Source organism: Syzygium oleosum, unplaced genomic scaffold, assembly GCF_021117445.2.
Source record: "Syzygium oleosum isolate NSW1041296 unplaced genomic scaffold, Sole_v2.1 Sole_v2.12, whole genome shotgun sequence".
Lineage (NCBI taxonomy): Eukaryota > Viridiplantae > Streptophyta > Magnoliopsida > Myrtales > Myrtaceae > Syzygium > Syzygium oleosum.
This window is the reverse complement of record NW_026607496.1, coordinates 6048858-6072408: the sequence shown is the minus strand read 5'-3', so window position 1 is coordinate 6072408 and position 23551 is coordinate 6048858. Positions and strand designations below refer to the sequence as shown.

The 23551-nt window shown below is 39.9% G+C and overlaps 2 protein-coding genes across 2 annotated transcripts; both read right to left on the bottom strand.

Moving 5' to 3' along the window:
* Positions 1 to 9700: 9700 nt before the first annotated feature.
* On the bottom strand, positions 9701 to 13470 carry LOC115672279 (rop guanine nucleotide exchange factor 7-like). The gene is made up of 7 exons (XM_030594052.2): positions 12742 to 13470; positions 12526 to 12642; positions 12076 to 12230; positions 11532 to 11606; positions 11160 to 11450; positions 10717 to 11073; positions 9701 to 10459 (listed from the first exon to the last, which is right to left on the bottom strand). The coding sequence occupies exons 1-7, from the start codon at positions 13379 to 13381 to the stop codon at positions 9968 to 9970; spliced, it is 2127 nt and encodes a 708-aa protein (XP_030449912.1). The 5' UTR covers positions 13382 to 13470; the 3' UTR covers positions 9701 to 9967.
* Positions 13471 to 20201: 6731 nt separating this feature from the next.
* Positions 20202 to 22485, bottom strand: LOC115672280 (universal stress protein PHOS32). The gene is made up of 4 exons (XM_030594053.2): positions 22089 to 22485; positions 21893 to 22002; positions 21656 to 21774; positions 20202 to 20591 (listed from the first exon to the last, which is right to left on the bottom strand). The coding sequence occupies exons 1-4, from the start codon at positions 22261 to 22263 to the stop codon at positions 20501 to 20503; spliced, it is 495 nt and encodes a 164-aa protein (XP_030449913.1). The 5' UTR covers positions 22264 to 22485; the 3' UTR covers positions 20202 to 20500.
* Positions 22486 to 23551: the final 1066 nt, after the last annotated feature.

The following is a 23551-nucleotide window of genomic DNA, read 5'->3' as shown; positions in this document are numbered from 1 at the left end:
TTTTTTTCCATTACCATTTTAATCTTCTAATTCTGAAAATACCGCGACGCAGCTCAGAACAAAACCCCACCAAAAAAACGATCGAATTACCTAGGGGTGAGCAAGATGGACCGCCCAAACCGAAACAGACTGGACCGAACCAGACCGGACCGGACCGGACCAGACCGGACCGACCGATTTGGTCCGATTCTTGGGAATATCGGTCTGGTTCCCGGTTCTTAAAAGTGGACATCGTTTCTGGGCGATCTGGTTCCCAGTTCTAGGGTGGAAACCGGACCGGACCGATAAATATATATATTTTTCTAATTTGTTCATATATATATATATATATATATATATATACTTTTTAAAATTTTTAAAAAAAAATAAAAAGTCTAATCTAATTTCCCCAATTCCCTCTTACCTTTACCAATAAGTGATTGGTCCCATTGGAACCGGACAGGACCGATGGTCCGGTCCACGGTCCCAAAACTAGCCGGTCTGGTCCCCGATCCTAAAAACTAGGAACCGGTCCTCACGGTCCGGTTCCCGATTTTTGAATTGGATCGAACTAGACCGGGAACCGCTCACCTTTAGAATCATCCTCCCTTCTAGAAAACACCGAGCACACAAACCTCTAGCCCCCAATTCCCAATATCCACTGATTAACGTGTACATTAACTTTTACATTGACAATGGACCTAATGACATTAAAAAAAAAACCCTCAAAGTCACGATGTGAAAGTTCCAACTCTATTCATACGTACCGCGATCTTAGTACGTCTTCCAGTCAACCACTAAAATGTTTACTAGGTCTTTGTATCTTTAGAGGGCGACGTATCAACTAATATTTTGAACTTGAACTCCGAATATTAACTAAATGAACCCCATTGAGATCATGTCGAGTATGAATTGATTCAAGTGATTCGAGGGGTAAATATAATCAAATCCAAGATTTAGTGATCAATAATTAAATCAAGTTATATTTTTAAACTTGAGCATACGGGATACTGCATCGAGACAAAATAGCTTACGAGTGCTTCTTTCTCTTCCGGTTGTTGGTCTCCCGCACCAAACATCAATCGCTCCCTAGATTTGAAACTCGACTTGTGACATGCTTCAATAAATTTAAGATTTGGGCTTGCCCTTAATTCATGCAATATATCATATGACTTAATAACTATAAAAATATAAAATAAAAAAAAACAATCGTCAGCGAACAAGAATAAACGATGATGGAAGCAGGAAGTGGTTTGTTGCGCGGTGTGGTGAAGGCGTTCAACCACCAAGAAAAAGTCAATTTTGCTGTGTGAAATCTCCGTGGAATGTTCATTATAAGTTTCTAGACAATTACTTGTAGGATTGCACTTCACCAAATATTTTTCTATGTCTCCACAATTTCTGCGCCGTTGCATCGTTCTAGATGCCAGCGTTGTAGCTAGTAGTTTCATAATGTTTGATAGGCAATGACGCTGATTTTAGGCATTCTTAATTACGAATTCGCATTCCTTGTCATGTCGCCAACACGAGGGACTACTTTACCATGGAAACTTTTAGAAAACAAAAGGGATAAGTGCATTAAAAGTCCTAAAACTTGTCATAAAAGTGAAATTGAGTCCTTAAACTTTCAAAATGTGCAATTAAGTCCTAAAACTTATTACAAAAGTACAATTGAATCCTAACACTTCTAAAAAGTTCAATCAAGTCCTAAAACTTGTCAAATAGTCCAATCAAGTCCGTCCGTTGATTGCACTTTATGAAACTTTTAGGACTCGACTGCAATTTCGTAAAAGTTTTAAGACTCGACTGCACTTTCATAAAATTTTTAGGATTCGATTGCATTTTTAGAAAGTTTTAGGACTCGATTGCACTTTCTTGACAAGATGTAGGATTTAATTGAACTTTTTGAAAGTTTTAGGACTCAATTGTACTTTTGTAATAAGTTTTATGACTTTTAGTGTATTTATTAAAAAAAAAAGGGCTTGTAAGGAACTTAATAAGAAGTATTAATTATGCCTTAAAAGTTGTGCATTGAAAATTGTTAGGGGTAATACCACGAAAAATCTCAAACCGGTACATCTGTAATAATTTTACTCCAAACTGATTTTTTGACTACGAAAAACCCCAAATTGGTACACCTGTGACAAATTTATCCCAAATTAATTTTTTTGATCACCAAAAACCCGGAACTAGTACAATTGTAACAAATTTACCCTTCGTTAGTTTCCATTAAATTGAATTAATACCATAAAAAATCATAAACTGGTACGCCTGTGATAAACAGAGGGTAAAACATAAAATTGGTACATCCGTCAATTGCCGCATGTTATTTAACAAAGCAATTTGACAGTAAAATTTAACGAAAATAAACTGAGGGTAAATTTATCACAGATGTACCAGTTTGGGATTTTTGTGGTCAAAAAATTAGTTTTGGGTAAAATTGTCACATGCATATCAGTTTGAGATTTTTCGCGGTATTAACCCAAATTGTTATTTCCATCTTTAAATTATTAACATTACCTGCATTAGGCTTACAGATATGTTAATCCCGTTTTGTCTTGAAGCTCAAGTTCAAGTTTTTTGGCGCATGGACATTTCACCCCTTTTAAACCCGAGTGCACAAAGCATGTCATAAAGGTACTAGTAACCTTTGGCCCTGTCAAAAAGTATGTCCAGCTTTTGGCACTCAAAATTCGACCATATTCATTCACTGAGCTAAGGTAGAAGTGGCGGATTAGGCCACGGCAGTAGTAACAAGATGAAAGGAATGATTGTTCAATTAGTCGAAGGAAGGGGGCAATCACATCCTAGACTACTTGGTAAACTATCGTTGTGGTGTCGGGACAAAAAGTTAAACTTTTAAAACAATTGATAGTACATCCCACAAAATCTTTTTCAAAATAAAAAAAAGGGTATGGATAAGTTTACGCGGGAGAATATGCATTCAAATATTTCCAAGGCCTCTTATTTACCTCTCTAATATATATATATATTCCAAAAGCATCAATCACGAGCCAAAGTCCAACTTATGCGTGAAAGGAAGTGTTAAAGTGTTCGAAAATTTAAGTATTCTTTTGAGTAATCGCTTAAATTTAATAGTTTGTAGTGGACATAAGAATATTAGGAGTGTCATAACTTTCGACTTGAGTGTCATAATATTTTTTTTCGCTAACTTGAATGTCACATTGGTGTAAAATCATTCATTTGAGTGTCTTTTCTGACAAATCGTCCTAGGTGGATTTTTTACTTAATTTTTCATTCCGGGGTGGATTTTTTCCAAACTCATTAAGGTTCTATGGATATCGCGACTAATACGACAAAATAAGGGGAAATACAACTATGGGGCGTCAAATATGTATTATACTCCCATTTTCCTCGTGTCTAGGCTGTTGCAAAGGTATATAGGTCATTCGTGACATCAAACAAGTATGACACGCTTTTAACTTGTGCGGATATGCGAGTGAGCCACGATCAGAGCAAATAATATAGCATTGGCGAAGTGCTCAGCGGAGCTACCCACGATGTGGTCACGAAGCTAGGATGGGGATATTAGGTATCAGATCCGCTTCCGGCCCATCATCCATCGCTTATATTTAACCTATTACATTGACAGATGAGTCTTTTGCGAAATCAAATTAACATAGCGTTTTGAAACCGTGCCGGTTTTAGCGAGCCATCGTCAAAACGGATAATATCGCTGGCATCAGCCGAACGAGGCCGCCGCCTATAAGTCACAGATCGAATTCTCATCCCTCTCAAAGCAAAGATCAAATTAGATCCCCACTCAAGACATGGCACAGCTCGGATCCATTCGAGGCATCATGGCACAGTTCTTACGCACATGACCCAAACGTAAGACTTAAGTTAAAGAACAGCTTAGCAATTCCCGTGAAAACACTCAGATTGCATCCTAGACTTCCGAATCCCGCCACAGGAAAGTTAATCCCACCACAGGAGAAAGCAATGGCAGGCGACTTTGGTCAAGATAAGGTGGAATCAACCAGTAAAAACCCGACTATCTTATTTTTGCTCATCTGTCTTTTTAAAAGTAGACAAGAAGGACAGACGGCGGGGCCCCCGTTTTCGAGCATTATTTCACACACGAAGCTTCCGCTCACCTCCGTGCGAAAGCCCCATGTAAACGCAAAGGAAAGTGAAAACGTGTGGCACGACTCCATCATTCGGTCTAGAAGAAGCCCCGCTCATGACTCCATCCCGTCCCCATCCAGCCACAACAATGAACCCACCCTCCTTCTAGATATCAATAATTGTTTAATTTCGATCGGATTGAACTGTTTCTTGACTGGTACCTTGTTTTAAAAACACTGTTAAAGAGGGGGCTTTTCACAAGATACACGCCTTTCACCATAAAAAGCCCCAACTCCCACCACACAGGGAGACAGAGCAGACGCCCAAGTGGGGAAGCTCTTGCGCACAAGAAGATAAGAGAGATGGGCGTGCTCAAGCCTTCTCTGCTCCTCCTGTGGCTTCTGGTTGTGGCCTCTGCGTCCGAGGTCGCGCAGCTCGTCGAATCGAGGACATTGCCGGGCTTCCCGTCTCAGCAACCTGGTAAGAACAGTCCTTCCGGATTTCGCAGTCTCGAAATCGTCTATTTTCGTTCCGTCCCACTAATTGAATTCTGTCGTTGTTTGATTTGTAGGTTACTCGAAGATCCTGGCGACACTCGGAGTCGTTTGCAAGTGTTGCGACGGCGGCGGAGAGTGTACAGTCACATGGGAGGGGTCTTGCTCCAAGCTCCAATGCCTACCATGGAAACTCGGCTGAAGCGCATGCCCCTCTTTTCTTATCCTTCTCTTTGTACATGGTTTGGATACATCCATTTGTAGAGTTGGACCAACCGCTTGTATGATACACCTAAATTTTGATACAGTTAGAGATGTTCCAAGATATATACCAAGACGCACTTTGATCATGGATATATGCAAGAATTAGAGCGAGCTCCGACGAAGTAATTGGCAATACTAGCCTTTCCGGACACTACGATTCGCTCACTATTGCCATGATCAGTTTGCCTCTTTATAAATAGAAGCTACTGATTCACGCCATCTAATGTGATCAAGCAGAATAGGGCCTCTGTTTCATTAACTGAATCCCCTCGGAAGAGTTCATAGGTAGTATCATTTACATATACCTGTCTGAATCACTTCTTCGTCATCAAGTGTGGCGGACTAGCGGAGGCGGGAGACTATTTCACGAATCCGAGGTCAAGAGGCCGAAATCGTCTGGGGCGCTGGTTGTGTATATCTACTTTTGTGCAGATGGGGTCTGGACCTTTGATATTCGGGTGAGGCCGGGATGACAGGCTTCATCTCGTTCAAGCCTTACCCGGAACTGGGAGTCACTTGTTCAAGCCCTTCCAACTGTGTGCACAGGGACTCGCGGGGTCTTTCGTGGGTGTCCAAGTAACCGGACCTCTTCTCTCGTGTCCTTACATTATTTAAAACAAAAGAAGACCGGCTTTCCAACCTTGAACCATTGAGCTTGTTCACTCGTTCGCATGAACAAGGTTCAACACTCCATAGTTGCTCGGGGCTCTTATAGTATGGATCGCTATGCCGCTCGCATCTTCCTATCCTTTTAATTCGTCGCCGAATTCGAGTATTAACATACCCTCGTTAACGTTGGGGTTGCTATGAATCCAGTTCTCCAACAGAGTTGGGATGTCTGAATTGATGAAGAAACTGAGTTTCCAAGAGGCTGCGAATCGTGCGCGCGATCGAACGTGATAGCCGACTGAAACTCTCGCCCCCCGAGTCCGAGGTTGGAGGCTTGAGTGGGAGTCTCTAAACTTAGAGTGCGCAAAACGTGGTGGAGGCCCAAAAGCGAACGAACTGGAAACGACCAGGAAATTACATCGACAACCAAAGCGAAGGCAATCTCTAACTGTCTTCACTCTCAACGAAGTAAGAGAAGACCGAACACTTCGATAAAACTCCATGTTCTCATCAACCTTATTAGATTTGCCAATTCCGGGGAAATTGTCCGATCAATCCTAGACTCATTATATGGATGCCAATTTAGTCTTAAAATTTTACAATTTTATCAATTTATTCCTAAACATTTGCACAATGTAATCATTTTAGTCGATATTTACCGGAAATCGCAGATGTGTCGCATCGAACAGCCGGCGATGACTGTAGTGCCACATCGGCGAAAGATGTATATTTCAAAATAGAAGCATGTATGTAACATGGGGGAGACAAATAAGATACGTTTTTCTCGTACTTCCTATCCGGAAAAAAAAAATTCCAACGGAACAAAAGTCTACATGATTTTCTTTGCCTAAGGCCAATAAAGTTCACAACTTGATGTTGTGACATGCAGCTAAAATCACAGAAAAGCCAAGCATAAGATGGCAACATCACATTAAATTACGGGGCATAACTAGTTTTTTTTGTACATATATTTCTGAATTTTCGGGGAAAGTTGAAATGTATTGGTCATTTTTTTGCTTTTATTATATGATTGTGATTGGCCGCCCCACCTTCTAGAATGGGTTGGGACCTCCCTTTTGTCCTTATTAGGAAGGGATACGAGTGGATTTGACCCTGTTCAGACTTTTCTCGCACGGAGGAAATGATGGAAAAACTATTAGAATACACTGCAGATGCGTGCGGGTGCGGTTCATGGGAGGACCACGACAATTCGTAAAGCTCATCGATAGGGACGTTCACCGGTCGATGTGTGGTACGAGCTGCATGCGCGTGGAAGACGAAATGGGGATTAGAAGTCAATGGGGAAGAGGCATTAAACATCAAGCGAGGTCACATCGTATGTGCTAGAGAAACAACGTATCTAGAAGGAAAGACTGGTTATGATAATTGACTGATTGTCCGGGAGAAAATTACCTAATTAATCATAGCCCTATTGTACGGATGCAAATTTAATTCTAAAATTTTTAATTTTATCAATTTAGTCTAAAATTTTTACACAAAATTTCAATATAGTCATTTTTGGTCAATTTTGTTTTTCTCTTAAAACTTTATAAGGAACATGTAATCAAATCATGAAGCTTTCAAATAGTGGAGTCATGTCTTAAAATTGTTATGAAAGTCCAATTAAGTGCTTTCTTGAGCATTGTCTGTTTTGAATAACGGAAAAATTCAACGTGTATGCATGCAGGCTGATTTGGGTCGCGGTCACTTACATAGGCTACACGCCTAGATTTTACCAATTCATGAGATTTAGAAGGTATTACATGGGTCTTCAAATAGTCAAGCATCTGCGCTCTCCTAAGTTATCAAAAACAAATATCATGATTTTAGTATTGCATGTGTCTTGAGGATTTTCGAGGCAAAACTACTAAAGAAGTCTTAAACCTATAGCACTTCAATCCTAAATTTTTCAACTAACTATGCCAATTCAATCATAAACATTTGATGATTTACCAACGTAATCCTTCCAGCCAATTTTGACAGTAAAATGCTGACATGGCGGTCCAGTCAGCACTGGCCGTCCTATGTGGCGTACTAATGCTAATGTTGACAATTTTTTAAATTTTTTCTAAATTTTTTTCGTTTTTCTTTTTTTTCTTTCCTTTTCATTGGTGGCTGGTCTCAAGCGATGGTCGACTACCTACGATGCCTTGAGAGGGCTGGGCAAGGGTCATCCTCGTCAAATCCGGGTCCCGTGGCCAACGAGGGCTTGTAGGCCCTTGCCCAGTGGCGAACAAGGGTCATCAAGCCCTCGCCAGCCGCAACAAAGAAAAAATATAAAAGAAAATGATAAACAACTTAAAATTTTAAGATTCAAAAACCTTTTTAAAAAATTACAAAAATTGTTCACATCAGCATTAGCAGTGTCACGTAGGACGGCCGGCGTTCACGTCAATAATTTTTAGCCCAAATTGGCCAAATGGACACAATTAACAAATTGTCAAAAAGTTTAAGACTAAATTGACCAAATTAAAAGGTTTATGACTGAATTGATACAAGTGTAATATGTTTAGAACTTTTGTGGTAATTTTCCTAGATTTTTAAATGATACAACTTCATCAATCCAGTAAATTGAGTCAGTGATGGACGTATGCTTTTGGATTTAGATTGTCGAAAATGTAAGAAAAAATTTGCTGGAAATTTTCCGTGCATAAATAAGGAAGAAGGAGACTTGTATTTATAGTAACTATTACCATCTAGTGTAGTCGTGTAATTTTCAAAATTAAGTGTACAAGTCAAATCATGTGATTGGGACCTATCATTTCCAAGATCAAGAAAGGCTAAGAAAGAATCTTTGCATTAAGATCTTCTTTTTAGCAGAGGATACAAGCCAGATTTGGAGTAGTGAACCCATTTCATACTTAGGGTATATGTTTGTTTGAGTAAAAAAAAATCCGGTATTAATTTTCTGGACTTTCAAATATTTAATTTAGTGAAAAATTAAAAATAATCAATTAACGGAAAATCATTTCCGTGCATGCTTAAAGTTAGGAAAATGAATTTCCTAACCTAAAATGGAGAAGATATTTTTCCGAAAAATAATTTCCCGAAAAGTATTTTCTTTTATCATGAAGGTTTTTTCAAAATAAACAGATCTCAGCATTTTCCTTATCATGATTTGAATTGTAATTTTTCCAAAGACGATACCTCTTAGCTCCAAGTCTTTGCAAGTGAATATCAAATAATCATACCCAATCCATCTTAAATCTATTGTACGGATAACAATCCAATCCTATACTTTTCAAATTTTTCAATTTAATCCAAAAACTTTACTCGAAATCCCAATGTAGTCCTGCTGCTCAATTTTCATCGGAAATCGCTGACGTGACGATCAAATCATCACCAGTCATTCTACGGGGCATACCGCTACACGAGTGATTTCAGGTAAAAATTGATCGGCAGAAATACATTGTAATTTCGCGTAAAGATTTAAAACTAAATTAGCAAATCAAAAAATTTAGAATTGAACAGGTGCAGGCATAATGAATCTAGGACTAGGTGGACAGTTTTTTCAGAGCCGATAATGGTGTCCAGATATGATAACTTACATTTGGGGTTTCGGGCGAATCTTGTCTCAGTCCACACACCCCACCACTCCCCAAACACTTGCTGGGCCCAGGAAAGAGTCAAGCTGCCGGGCTAAGCACTTTTATCAGGCAAGGAGAGACTCATCCATTTGAGTCAATATCGGGCGCGTGCTGAGTTCGTTAACGCATCATATGGACGTCACGAGAGACCCATCAAGATCAACGGTTGAGACGCACCGATTTCACAGGAATGAACTCGATGTACGCCACAGTTTTTCCATACGTTCACTATTTATGACAACTCTGTGCATATCGTGCGTGTCGCCAACGCCTCCTAAACCTCCGGCGCATTACGTCGAATACGTGCCTGAGCAGCAATAAAACCAACAGTCGTTTGTCTTTGAGAACTCTCACCAAGTTCTAATTAGCTCAAACATTGTCTTTATCCAGTAGGCAAAACGATGCAGCACGGGGACATGCCTATCTTTCCAGCAAAATTGTGATGCCGGAGCGTCGGCACAAAGAGAATACAAACATGGTAATTCCAAGATCATCAGATTATTTCAACCCATCTTTAATCGTTCCTTCTGTTAGCTCATGTTTTCACTCATCAGACTATGAAGATTGTCGCGAGTCAAGATTCTCGCGGCCTCTTTAGAAGCATAGTGAGGATGTTTCTTGCGCTCGCGCGTTTACAACTCATCTACCCGTGAAGCAATAAGTTTCATATGCCAGTCCTTACAGAAGAGGGTCTGCAATTCTATATACGTTGCGCAATATGCAACTCAATCTCAAGGGAATTGCTGCAACGATGGAGAATTGCTGCCCTTGAAGGTACATGTAGCATGAGCAGTCAGGCCTCAGCTCATACAAAAGATGTCACTACAATTAACAACATGATCTAAACAAACCTAGCACCTGTATATGTATATATCTAGTACAGCAGAGAATAGTTCAGAGCACTGATATAGGCAAATCATATTGAGAAGCCCTCTTGGTAGTTCCTTATTTGGCATGTAAATCTTCCCTCGCGCTGAGATTACCTTTGTCAGAGATTACGCCACTCGGAGATGCAGATGCTTTGATGATGACATTCGACAACGCATCCGCCTCCTCATTCGACTTGCCACAGTCCTTTCCTTTTGTGTCGATGGCAACATAATCTGTCAAAGCCTTTTTCACGCCTAACCCACGATGCTGAAGCTTGCCGCTGGCAATGAAAGGAGATCTCTCACCCCTCATGGGGCTGAAGAGACGTGCCGGAGAGAAGCTTGGCGTGGAGAAAGCTGTTTTATACGGAGTGCCCGAGAGGGGCACTGTGTATGGGATTGGAATGCTCTTGTGCGCAATCAAACTTACCTTGGAGATTGAAGGGACATTGTCCGAGTGCTTTGTCAAGTCGTCTACATATAGTAAATCATCAATACGAGCCACAATGTTGAACGCCAAGCTTTCTAGTACTCTTGAATAGCTCTCCAGAATGGATTTTCCCACATCCTACAGGTGCAATGCAAAGTGGATCACTCTACTAATACAGCTATACTGAAACTAAACCTAGAACACCTGGGATATTTTCCAGAGTAGGATTCTTTACTATAATTTATTCGTCGCCTCATCACCAATCAAAAATCCCAACAAAAAGATTACTCGGATCTATGTTGTCAGGGTTTTCTTATGATTTTTCACAAGGGAGTGAACTGAAAAAACCGAAAATCGTGTACAACAAATGAATGACAGAGTCCTAGATATATTACCTTGTTGTATTGAATCTTGCTCATGTCCAAGGTGGTCTGAGGCAAGCCAGGGAACCATTGCCTCAAGCAAAGCAGGAGGCTTTCTGCTCTGTCCGCAAGAAATTCTCTCTTGTCTGCATCGACCATAAGCTCCTTTACCAATCCCCACGATGACTTCGAATTAGATCTGCTGGTGCTATTGACAGGTTTTGAATGAGTTCTTTTTCGCCAAACATATATTGAGGCCTCGACACGGTTGGCAATTTCTATAGCTTGATGTTCTGATGTAAGGTCAAGGCAATCTAGCAGACATTCAGGAGAAAACTGATCCGAGGTAATATAGCGATATATAATATCACCCAAGCACACTCGTCCATTCTGTAATCGGTTGAAGAACTCTTAGAGACTAGGTAAGTTGCATTCATATGCCACATTTATACATGACAGTTATATATGCTTCATACCTTAGGAAGAGTTTCCAAGTATGAATCGGGGACTTCCATATCGGCTAAGGCAATGCTATTGATTGCCATGGCAGCTTTTAATATCTGGTTGGTGCAATCACGTTTGTGTTGTAAATGCTTTCGAGAAACTTCACTGAGACCTTCAGGATGGACTCGAGGTACCGGAAGCCACCATTTTTCCTCTTGGCGCTGGAGGGCTTGTCGGAAAGACGACGATCCATCGGCCTCCAACGCTAAAATCCCTTGATCCACATACCAAAACTCTGTGTCTTCAAAGCTGTCTAATATTTCCTGATAAAGACAAGTCATAATCCTCAGTTTTCCTTCCCGACTAAAAACATCGACCACTTAACCACTTGGAAGAAACCTTACAAGAAGCATATTGTCTAGCTTTCGGAGGGCCGGGAGATTCACATAAAGATCAGACCTTGGTCTGCATGTCATGACCTGAAACACAGAGACAAAGAATTGGCAAAATGACTTTTGAGAAACCTCAAATCCAATTGGTCCCTCAATTTTGACCAATTTCTTTATAATCCACCAGTAAGTAGTATGGAATCATCTTACCAAGTTGATTACCTGAAGTGAAGCAAGCAATCACAAATGTCAAAGTGTTCATGAATTGAGACTATTTTACACTGTATGGTTCTATAGCAACAATTATTACTGTCGTTTGCCGTTCTTCCTTAAACACAGAGATCTAAGTGCAGATGTTATTAACAACCACAGCAATTCTTATGCCTACGGAACATTGAAGCAGCTAAAGCCAAAAAATCATCCCCATCATAGCAGAGTGGAGAATTCTAGCGCTAATCAAGACTTAGAACTCACTAGAGAATGGGATGTCAAGAAACAAGCTTTTATTTGTCAAAGGATGCAATTTTATAGGTGCAATTTAACAAGCAAATGGCCTTACCTCGAGCTTGCTTCCATCAGGGAAAGTCTGCCACGACGGAGTGAACTCGACAATGTGATCGCTAACACAAAGAAGCCATTCCATCTCTCTACGCCACATTGCTTTCTTTTCCAGAGGAATAGGTTCTAACCTCCAAAGTTGCCCAAACAGGGTGGCTTCACGAATGAAGTTACAAAACAAAAGATCAATCATCAGAAATAGTGCCATCAAAAAAATTCTCTCATAATGCACTTGCAATCACACCATGGATTGGAGCACACAACGAGAGATGCATATACGAAAACTAGTTTCACTTTTATTTCTTTCAAAAGACCATATGTCCTTCAATCAGCAATACAGGTGACAAAACCACTTTCCACAACAAGCTGGACCAATCAAATTCAATTCTTAGGCCAATACGCCACAGCAATGAAGAAGAAGTTGGTAACGAATTCCAAGTAGGCAACATACCACAAAGATTAGTAACGGCATTTGATATGGCCAATGCTGTACAGACCCCATTACCGGAACCCGACATGTCCTCTCCAAGAAGCAATTTTGAGAATCTTTCCTTCATCATCTCAACCTCTGCATCGCCCATTAACCAAACAGTAATCAGTAATGACATTAAAATAAACTTACAACTAATTATATTCCTTTCAGTTTTGGTTTTGTCTTGGTTCAAACCTGAAATTGCAGAGCCATGTTTCTCCAACTTCTCATCACTGGAGGGGAATTTCTCTGCATCTTCCACAACACTATTCTCACTGGAACAGTCCGACGCCGGAGCTTTGTCCGCCGACCAATGCAACACAGGAGGCGGCGAATACGACACCTCGGAGCTGCTATGACTTTGTTCTTCATCCCCGGTCACATCCGATGTCAAGAAAGCTGAGCTTGAACTGCTCTCACGCCTCTCTTCCTCGATCAAATCCGCAAAAATCCCAACTCCACCACCGTTCTCGCAGAACTTATCTCTCCTTCCCTCAGTGCCTTCTCTCTTGACACTCAACCCCTCCATTTCAGGACCCTCTTCTCCTTCTCCTTCTGCTTCAGCACGGCCCGGTGAAGCATAAAATGCAGAGTTGTTGACTATCATGCCATTGTAGCGTAGCCTCCTAGAGCACGACCCACTTGAGAAACGAGCCCAGAAATGCAGCTTCCAAAGAAACTTTGAGACCCAGATGCCGAGAGCAGCAGGGGAGTTGGAGTTATGGAACGTTTTGGGTCTTGGCAGCGGTAGGCAAAGCTTGAGTTGGTGTGGAGTGGGAGGGTTCCTGCGTTCAGCACCTTCTCTATCTTCTTGTTGGTTGAAAGCGCCACCCATGAGAGATTACAAAGGCATTTGTCTAGTAAAAATCAAAACTCGGGAAAAAGTAAATGGTAAAGGCATGGACAAAAGAAGAATTCAGGGTTTTGTTTTTTTGGTTGGGGAGCTTTGCTTATTTATGTGGGCAAGGCCAGGACTGTCATGATTAGAGAAGCTTGGTTCAAACACTATGACTCTCATGGTGAAGGTCATATGAAATGGATTGATGGAGGAGCCTATGCTGGTCCCCTTTAGATGCTTCTAAATCAATCATCATTTCCATTTCTTTAGATTGCAAAATTTCTGCTTTTGAGTAAGGCAATAGCTGAGAATTGTCTAAATATTTATGTCATAACTGTGGTACGACGTATTATAATTTATGTTATTTGATAATATATGTTTTTTTTTAAATTTCCGTAACTTGAAATTTGAAGAAGAAGCTTTTTAAGATGTGCAATGATACTTCGGCTGTGACAATCTTGTAGTTGTAACACTTAATAAAAGTCGAAGTATTTCTTTTCAAGTTTATAATTGTTAGGAAAAAGTCATGCCTAACGTCCGCACGATCGTCCCTCTTTCTTTGCTTAGACAAGGTCTCTATATCATAGGCAATAATATCATTCAAGAACACAACAATAAAGTAATCGCGTGAAATCGTGGAAGGAACGGATCTGCTTTGAATGATGCCTTGAAATGAAATTGGTGGCGTTTGGAGGATACACTTGTTCGCCAAAAAAAGTCTATTAACTTTGGTCCCATAAGATTTTAAAACTCTCTCTCTCTCTCTCTCTCTCTCTCTCTCTACGTACACACACACACACACACACACACACACATATATATATATATATATATATATGTTTATGTATAATGTTGGTCCGGCAAACACTTGTGCTACGCTTTTTATCGTCTCCACCTTTATCCATTTTCCTTTTTGGCCAATCTCCACCTTCATCTATTATGAAAGCGCCAAAATAAAGGTCAATTGTTTAGTTGAGTACGCAAGCTCCACAGACTCTCAAATTGCAAATCTTATGGTTGTGAAAAGATTTTCAACACGTAAGATTGTGAGAGCATTCAATAATCTACGGTTGTCGCCAACCTCGTATCGAAGTCTAAGAATTGATCACGGTGACAGCTCAAAGTTCAATCAAGGTCGAGGTCGATCATTCGACCTCGATCATGGCCGTCATAGCCGAGCTTTGCTACAGTACTTGCATGGATGGCCAGCCTGTCGCAGAGGCTCACAGCTAGCCACAGCCCTCATGAGCTTGAGGCCAACTTTGCATGGCCTCATTGACCGAGAGCCACAAGCTTAGGCCAAGCTCGCGTGGCCTTGCCATCGCGCATCGCATGTGACCTCATCATAAACAAAGACACAGATGCCAGGAGAGGGGCGCGGGCGACGGGTGAGGGTGAGGGCAATGGTATCACATCGGCATTACGGTCTAGCTATGGTGTCCAGCGGTGGCTCGACCCTGTGCAGGCGGCTATGTCATGTTGTTGTGTATGAGAAGAGAGGAATGACGGGAAGAGAGTGAGATTTGAGGAGATGCAAAATGTAAGTTTTGAAATACGAGGAGAACACTTGACAGGAAAGGAAAGTTAAGGATAGATTTTGCAATTATCCCTATCTAATAAATTCTTGTCAATCTCATGCTGGGAAATTGTGGGACTTTAGCAGTTCGTTGCACGGGCAAATTGATGAATAATGGCATGATAAAAACATCTTTTGAACGAGGTAAATGAGTGTGATACGAGAGCGCATGAGAGTTCATGAAAAAATAAGTGATGGTTACGTAATGCTTGAAAAGACCTCATCATGCGATAGAAAAACTTAAATTGTGTTTGAGGTGATGGATTCATAATTTCAGCTCTTTTGATTTAATTTTTGTATGTAGGATAAGGAACAAAATTTTTATTTAAGATAATATTAATAAGTGCCCTTGGGACAATGTAAAATAAGTTCAATTCTCAAATTGATAATTGCACGTAATACAAGATAATGATACAGTAAAAACTGTAAAATTTCGTCAATTAGTTTTTTTTTTTTTCGCCAGGAATCGTAATTAGTTGCTTAAGAAGAGCGCTAAGATGCTCTTTAATAAAAAAAAATTATGTTTTAAAATATTAAAACATGTGGAGTCATTGACTAAATGAAAGAGTGTTTGTTTCATTTTTAAGATATTCATTCCAATATATTCACCATGCCATTCCAATTTTTTCATTTCAATTCCTCTTTCTATCATATTACGCCGTACCAAACGCAACATTAGTGCTCAAATACATGTACTTGTTTTTTTTTCCTTTTTCTTTTTGGCAGAGCTCCTACGAACTTTTTTGACTCTTTGGAAACTGCACGTCACTTGGAGTGACCTAAAAGGATGCATTTTGTCTCCCCTTCGAGCTAGTATTTCACGAACTTAGTACATATACTAAACTCAATCTGGACTGTCATGTATGGAGAAACTCACGTGAGACCATATAAAAGTCCACCTTCTTCCATGGTTCAAATTTAGTTTGGTACGTACATCTGCACTCGTGTAGTAATTTCTCCTCCCCTTCAAAGTTCAGACTTCATGGCACTATCGACAGAAAAATAAAAGGAAAATATCTTTCTAGCCAATAAAGTTATGAAAATTGAAAAGCAATAAAGTCAAAGAACAAAAATGTAAATGAAAGCGACAAAGAACTTTGGGTCTTGAGCAATGCGCTCCTAGCCTTGACATTCTCAAACTTTTTCACCGTTCGCTAAATAAAAACCTTATTATTTGGCCAAAGACAAACGGGGTAGTGAGGATGCACTTCCACCAACCTTCACAGCAAAAGCTAGAAAAGCAATGGCATTCTGTTGTACTAAATAAATAAAGAATGACTTTACCAAGCCAGGGTGGCGTGAGGATTGAAATTAGCAAAGCAGAACGATTTTGTAAACCAAATTCAAGATTGATGTGTTAGAAAAAACGGTGACATGCAAAAAGAAATGAACCGATTATATCAATTAATATGTTAATTCGTACAGCTGCATTAGATGATGTACTGTGCATGCAATCTCCTTCTACCTAATGACATGAACTTGTAGGGTTGTACTAATAATATCAAACATGGTGTGACGATCTAGTCTCATATCCTTCGTGCTACAATTTTCATTTATTTCGCAAACCGTTTTCATTCATCTTACCTTATTCTTGAACTCCTTGTGATTTTCTTACCATTACATACTTGTTTGCAGGTTTTCGCATTAACCTTATATGTAAGTAATCTCTCTTTAACTACAAATTTAGTGACAGGATAATCAACTTGCACGTGGACAATTTATTAGTTTTGCTTTTGGGTACTATTTCTAGCATGTGTTCTTAAGTGGCCCAATTTATTAGTTTTGCTTCATTAAAACATTGTGTGTGTGTTTATATATATATATATATATATATATATATATATATATATATATATATATATATATATATCTTGATGCAAATCAATTATTTGAATACCCTTTAATCGTTTTGGGGTAAATAATTTAAAAAAAAAAAGATACTTGACTTAATTCCAACATCTTCTTGAAGGAACATACTTTAGGGCCAAGTCACATAGATGATCAACATTAAGGTAATTATGGAGGATAGCCTGACCTAGATACTCTCAAATGAAACCCTCAATCGATATAATGATCATGGTTTGCATAATAGCATTACATATAAGCTATTATGAACATAAAGTACTAAGTTGGTGACCATGAAATTACATTGATAAAAGGAGTAGTTGCAGTTGAGATCCAATAATGGCCTGATTATATACACCCTCGAGCTTTCTTTAACTTCCCTTGCAAGCGTCCGATAGTTGTGTTGGTTGTTCCAACTGACACGAAAACGACGGCAATCTTCTCTTCAGCTTCTGATAGCTTATGATGTGGACTGCTGATTTGAAGCAACAAAGTGGAGCCAAAGCTTACAACTTCAGGCACTTGACTAGACAAAGACAAGCGTTGTTTGTCACTTACATGCTTTTTCAGACTTACGTTACGATTTAAATATAGAAAAGGAAAGGCGTGGAGATCAGAGGGAATGAAAGAGACAGAGGCAAAATTTGTTTACGGTTTTTAGTCTTTAGGCATTCCGTGTATATTTCAATTTAAGGTAACGATCTCAATATGTATGATGCAATTTCTAAAGTCGAACCTGCCCTATTACCGATTTGAATTTCTACATGATCATTCATGAGAAAAAATTGCTTGAATGAAACTTTACATGAATTGAGTATATGTTTAAAATGCTATTGCATTACCTCTTCATGTCTGTATGGCAAAACTATTACAGAATTAAAAACTATGAATTAGGGGATTATGGATATCAATGTGCATAGCCTCATTTTTCTCGAATGTTGAGTGATATCCTACGTAAATGTTTTGTTGGGCTATTTTTTCCATAATGATTTAAGGTTTTTAGGAAAACAGTTTGCTCAATACCTCTCTCTCTCTCTCTCTCTCTCTCTCTCTCTCTCTCTCTCTCTCTCTCTCTCTCTCTCTCCTTTGAATGTTTTCCTGTATCAGGTTGTCTATTCGATATGATTATATTCACATCTCATGTTGCGCATCTCAGGACTGATTTTATATTCATAGGAAACGTGAAGTCATATGTTATATATTCGTTGTTCATTAGTTTCTTATTAGTTTAAATTATTTGGAAAAAAAAAAACGATTTGCCTAACTGAAAAGTACAATTAATGGGTCTCGTACGACTAAAAATCTTTTTGTTTCTCCTGTCTCATTTTGTCAATGATCCGATGTGTGGTAGCCAAAAATGAAATTGACCCACCAAAGTACTCCAAGCATGCGGTGATCTTGCTTTCTTCTTCTTATGTGATGAAAACATTAAAACGTCAGAGCTTGGAAAACATTGGACATCAGTATCATCCATGTCCAGCCCAACTTCATTGAACAATGCTTCCAAATAGTAGTAACCCACTTCGGGCTTCACCAAATAATTCGGCCCGATTGTAGGCCCAATGGATCCGAGCCAACGCTAAGGAATGAGGATTGACCAAGAAATGGTCTTTTCTTATGTGCAAGTCCAAATGAAAAAAACAAGATCAGGAGGAGGGAAAGGAAAGGGAAATAAGGACTGATCAAAACATCCTTTGAGCACCATTGACACGGGCCATAGCTGAGACAAAGGGAGGTAAGCAAGGTTCGCTAGTACGTCGAATTCAGATCAGACAAGTTCATTTCCTAGCAGCAACATTTCTAATCAGAATAAGTGAGAAAAAAATTAAAGTCTCTCCAAAGATTTGGGTTTCTTATGTGTCGTGAGGTAGTGTTTAGGGCCGAATTCACTAAAAGAAGCACTATCTTATGACTTTGACCCAATTTCGGAACCGACTTTCGAGCATGGACATTGTTGACGTGCACTGTTGGCCTCTTTGGTACACTCGAAAGTCGATGTCGGAATCGGATCGAACCCATAAATTAGTGTTCTTTTGAGAAATTTGGCCTATAATTTTGCGATTAGTTAAGGTGGAAGAGGAACTCTTTTCAGAGTGTTGCGTATGCATGCCTTCATTGAACCATGGCGATTCCCCAATCCGTCCGCGGTCCAGCATCCCTCATTTTGGAATGATCAGCAATGCCAAGAGTAAAGAAAAATTACTTTGCAGTTAGACATGCCCATCTTTTATCCGTCTCATTTAAAATATCAACGCATCCAAATTGAGTTCCTTGGATACTCATGCATGTAAGGTTGAGATTTGATTCCTTATTTGAAATGTTACCAAGCATACTAATGTTTTGGCAACCGATGGATATTTGAACCCTAAAAAAAAACGTATATGTTATATCTTCACGAGGCATCATTCCAAATGAGTCGAGTAGATATATTAATTGCTCTACCCTGATTAATTGTCTAATATGTGGTGTCGTTTTACTAACACGCTTACACATGAACTTCAATAGAAGAATCTCTCAAATGATCATTTGGCGACCGAGGTATGGCATCGCAATTAGATCTGGAGGAGAATGCCACAGATGGAGGCACATAAAGAAAAAGGGTTGCTGGGTTTGATGTGTCATCATATTCTAGCCCTAACGTGACAATAGGTGATAAAAGTTTGCACTAGCCGGCATCGCATTCCACAAGAAGAAAAAGGGGGGGAACATGTTGAGATTTCTCTTTGGGGCACAGTACAAAAGCTAGCTTTGTAATGAGGGGGACTGATCTTAACATGACAAGAATAAAAAAACTAATGATACCCCGTTTGGCAAATAGGAATAAGGTAATCGAAATGAGAAAGAAAATTTATTTGGATGCACATGTGATACGAGGGAAAGTATATCCCCCGTCGGGATTTGTTTATTTAGTTATGTTCTTTATAACTTATTTGCTTGAGTGTTGAATGAAATTTAGTTGTTCTAGACATATTATATGTTTAGACTTTTGCCTCGATCTGATCATAGTCAAGCGATCGATGACAGGACTAGAGAATTCACGATGAATTACTTCTTAATGACTGAACTCCAAATCATAGTGTTAAGTATGAATTAAACTTGGAGTCTCACGGTATCACACGAGCAAAATCCCTGTTGTTTTTACTGCTTGACCAACCTCTCTGAATTGGATTTCACGGTATTCATCCAAAGAAAAGTATTTCAAGAAAACTTTCAATTTGCTCGGTATAAATTTCTTGCGGCAGCTTCAGTTGTGAAACGGGGTTACTTTAACATGGTTACATCATACTTTGTAAGCCCATATATCTAGGGATTGCTTTAACGCGACCACGGCTCGGTAGAGTCCTCTTACGACTGTACGTGTAGATGTTCTATATATGAGCTTTTGTAACATGTATCGGCTCAATACCGCAAATCAAATCTACTTAACAATCCCTTTCAGGAAAGCATACACATGTTTCTGCATTTTATGAAACGGTGAGCACTATCCAAAAACACGAAAGCAGCATAGCTAGAAGTAATACATTAATTTCATATATGAGTAAATTCTATGTCGATATGATCTGGTATCAACCCACAAATAAAGGTAATTATTCATTAGTAGGAAAATTGGAAAAAAAAAGAGAGAAGCACTTGAGATTGATCCTCTTCCTCAAGAGACCACCCGCCCAAGGTTGAAACTCAGATGAAGGTGATGATCAATTCTTGCCGAAGCTGGGATCTTTGACAACGGTCACAGGACAAGGGGCTTGACTGGTCACGTAGCTGGTCACACTCCCTAATATTATCCTGCATTCAAAGTCACCACCAACCCAATTATGTCTTGCTCTATCTTTGATTGTAACATTCAAGAATGACCAATAAATAAACGAATGTGATGTACTTTGTATAATCAAGAGATTGTTCTGTGTTGTTCAGTGTGTGTGAAATTAGTTTTGCATAAATAGTTTATGTCGTTCTGCAAGATGAAATTACCGGTAGATGTGTATTATCCTAACATGGTGTTTGCAGAAAAGGATTCTTATTTTTTTGGTTAGACAAAAGGGTGATGTGATACACTTATGTAGGCGGGAGCGACAGGCCGGTTCAACCCGTGAACCGGATCGAACTAGCGGTACCCGACCAATTCTTAGTCAATTCTAGGAAGAACCAGTCCGGTTCTCGATTCCAAATCCATTACCCAGCTCGGTCTTCAATTTTCATGTCATCGACTTAGTAACCAACCAAGCAGGCCGGTTCGAGATGCAACAAGCGAGAACGAGATCCTATGACCTCCGGCTTGGAGTAGGGCACATGAGACCACTCGACCAACAAGGCTTGACCAGTCGTGCGGTAAACAAGAAATATAAAATATCAATTATGTCATTGTACAAAACGAAACCGGCCAGACGGCTCCACCCGGTTCCAATTCTTCGGAATAGGGATCTATAAGAAGGTAGGTTCTAGATTCCGGTCTCGCAACCGGCCCACCTAGAAACCGATTACACCCAAACTTAATTTTGATTATATTATCTCTACTAAATCTAAGGTACCTTTTCAGCCTCATTCTTGGTCCACAAACTTCATGCTAGCACGTAAATCGTGTGGAGTTTAATTATAATGACATATCAACAGCAAAATTGACAGCTGTATCTAATTAGCCAAACTAATTGGCAATTAGTCTTATAAATTTCTCTGATTTCAAGTTTTAGTTTAAATATATATATATATATATATATATATATATATATATATATATATATATCTTTTTCTATGACTATGTAAATTCATTTCGTGAATAATCCGAATCAAAAACATTCTCTTTTTACATATCTTCTTCATTCAGAGAGAGAGAGAGAGAGAGCGAGAGTTGCCTTTTGAGGGTGCCTAGTCCCCTGCTTCCCATGACCAGAGAGTCCAGCTTCAGATCGTCAATCGCCTGAAGCAGCTTCTCTCTAGCATCCCCCCAGTACAGCTTCGTCACGATCTTCACCTGCAGACCACACAACCCATCATCGCAATTCACAATCTGATCGAATTCGACGAAACCGAAATCATCTGTTCGAGAAATAGAAACCCTACGTTCGAACTCGATGCGCAAAGGATCTTACCTCTTTCTGTCGCGACCCCGTGTCGAGCGTATCCAAAACTTCCATGTCGGTCTGAACATCGTACTTCTTCATGACCTCCGGCTCTCGGAACTCCGCCAATGGAATCAGAGCTGCAACACAAACCACAGTCGAATGGGAAAGTTCAGATATTTATGAAAAGAACTCCAACCGCGAACTCGGAAGCATGTACACTTACGTGCGCCGGATTTAGACCAGAGCTTATCACGGGACTCGTCGACGGAGTCGGTCTTGATGTGGATGACGTAGAGGGTGTCGCCCTTGTCGGCAAGGTTGTCAATGGCCCATTGCAGGGCGCACTTGCTGCTCTTGGAGAAATCCATGGCCACGCCGATTTGTCGATCTCTCCCCATCTTCTCGAATCTGCTGATCGATCTGCTCCGAGCCTGCGTTCTTGGCGGATGCTCGAAGGGAAAAGGGGCAAAAGGAAACGCGAACGGCGTGTGAAGGGTTGAGAGGAAAGGCAAGAATGCGCGCTTTGGCGACGGGTTCTTAGGCTTTATGATGCTTTGACACGAAGCTACTTAGTAATTAGGAAGGGGAGTGCCCTTTTATAGATGGATGGATGGATCGATAGATGAAGGAGGGAGACAAGAATGGCAAATTGGATGCTTTCGTGTTGGGTTCAATCTCCAGCCAGGCAATGGCATATATTCGCGCTTCAGACTTTTCTACAAAATTATAATAATAGAATAATTGATTTATTATTTAGAGAAATTAATGCATATATGGATGTTAGATATAATTATATGTTGTTTATATTATTTGTAGAAGTACTTTTAAATTTTATTTTGAATGTCTTGTATAATTGTTACTTCTTATATTATTTAAGTCTTGTGTAATTGTTACTTACAAAAGGAAAAAAAATATTGTTAAATGAGGAGTTGCAAATAAAGTGATGAAATAATGATGAGAGTGAAAGAAGGAAAAGATAATAATGTGCTCAATAATGCTAGGGATAAGTCCTAAAACTTGTGTCAAAAATACATTTGATTCTTAAAACTTTGAAAAAGTGCAATCAAGTCAAAAAAAAACTTGTCAAATTGATGCAATTAAATCATTTCGTTAACTCCATCTAATTTGGCTGATGAAAAATACTAACGTGACTTTTTTATTATTTTCTTTTTCCTACGTGGCATTGACTTGGCAAAAACATGAAACATAAGACTGAATCGATGTCGTGTTGGTCCACATATGATTTTTTTAACCTAAATTTTTTTAAAATAAATTGAAAATAAGCTAAATTTGAAAAAAAAAAAAAAACAGGAAAATGTTGGGGTGATGGCGACGGGGTCACCGAGCCTCAGACAAAGACCAGCGACCTTTGCCGACCGCACGTGAGGACTTGATCTTGGCGACGGGCGCCGAATCTTCGCAAGGGCCACACAAGATCTTGGCAAGGTCCGGCAGCCCTCGGCTAAATTTGGACGAGGGCTAGCGACCTTCGCTTGACCTAGGGGAGGGCCACGACCCACAATTCGGGCAAGGGTCGTCAGCCCTCGCCTGTGGTCAGTGAGGGTTGCCGACCACTGGCTAGGTCCCGATGACCTCTATCGGCCATTACCCAACTATCACCAGCACTTTCCAGCGATGTTGGGGCGACGGCGACAGCGGAAAGGGCCTGCTCGGCCCTCGCTTGAT

Excerpts from the sequence above, each read along its gene's own strand:
- LOC115672279 (XM_030594052.2), bottom strand. The coding sequence starts at position 13,381 with ATGGGTGGCGCTTTCAACCAACAAGAAGATAGAGAAGGTGCTGAACGC. Across the intron at positions 12,231-12,525 it reads TGCCGTTACTAATCTTTGTG|CCACCCTGTTTGGGCAACTT; the intron begins GTATGTTGCCTA and ends TCATTCGTGAAG. Across the intron at positions 11,451-11,531 it reads AGCTAGACAATATGCTTCTT|GAAATATTAGACAGCTTTGA; the intron begins GTAAGGTTTCTT and ends TGTCTTTATCAG.
- LOC115672280 (XM_030594053.2), bottom strand. The coding sequence starts at position 22,263 with ATGGGGAGAGATCGACAAATCGGCGTGGCCATGGATTTCTCCAAGAGC. Across the intron at positions 21,775-21,892 it reads CGGGGTCGCGACAGAAAGAG|GTGAAGATCGTGACGAAGCT; the intron begins GTAAGATCCTTT and ends TGTGGTCTGCAG. Across the intron at positions 20,592-21,655 it reads GGACTAGGCACCCTCAAAAG|GATAATATTAGGGAGTGTGA; the intron begins GCAACTCTCGCT and ends CTTTGAATGCAG.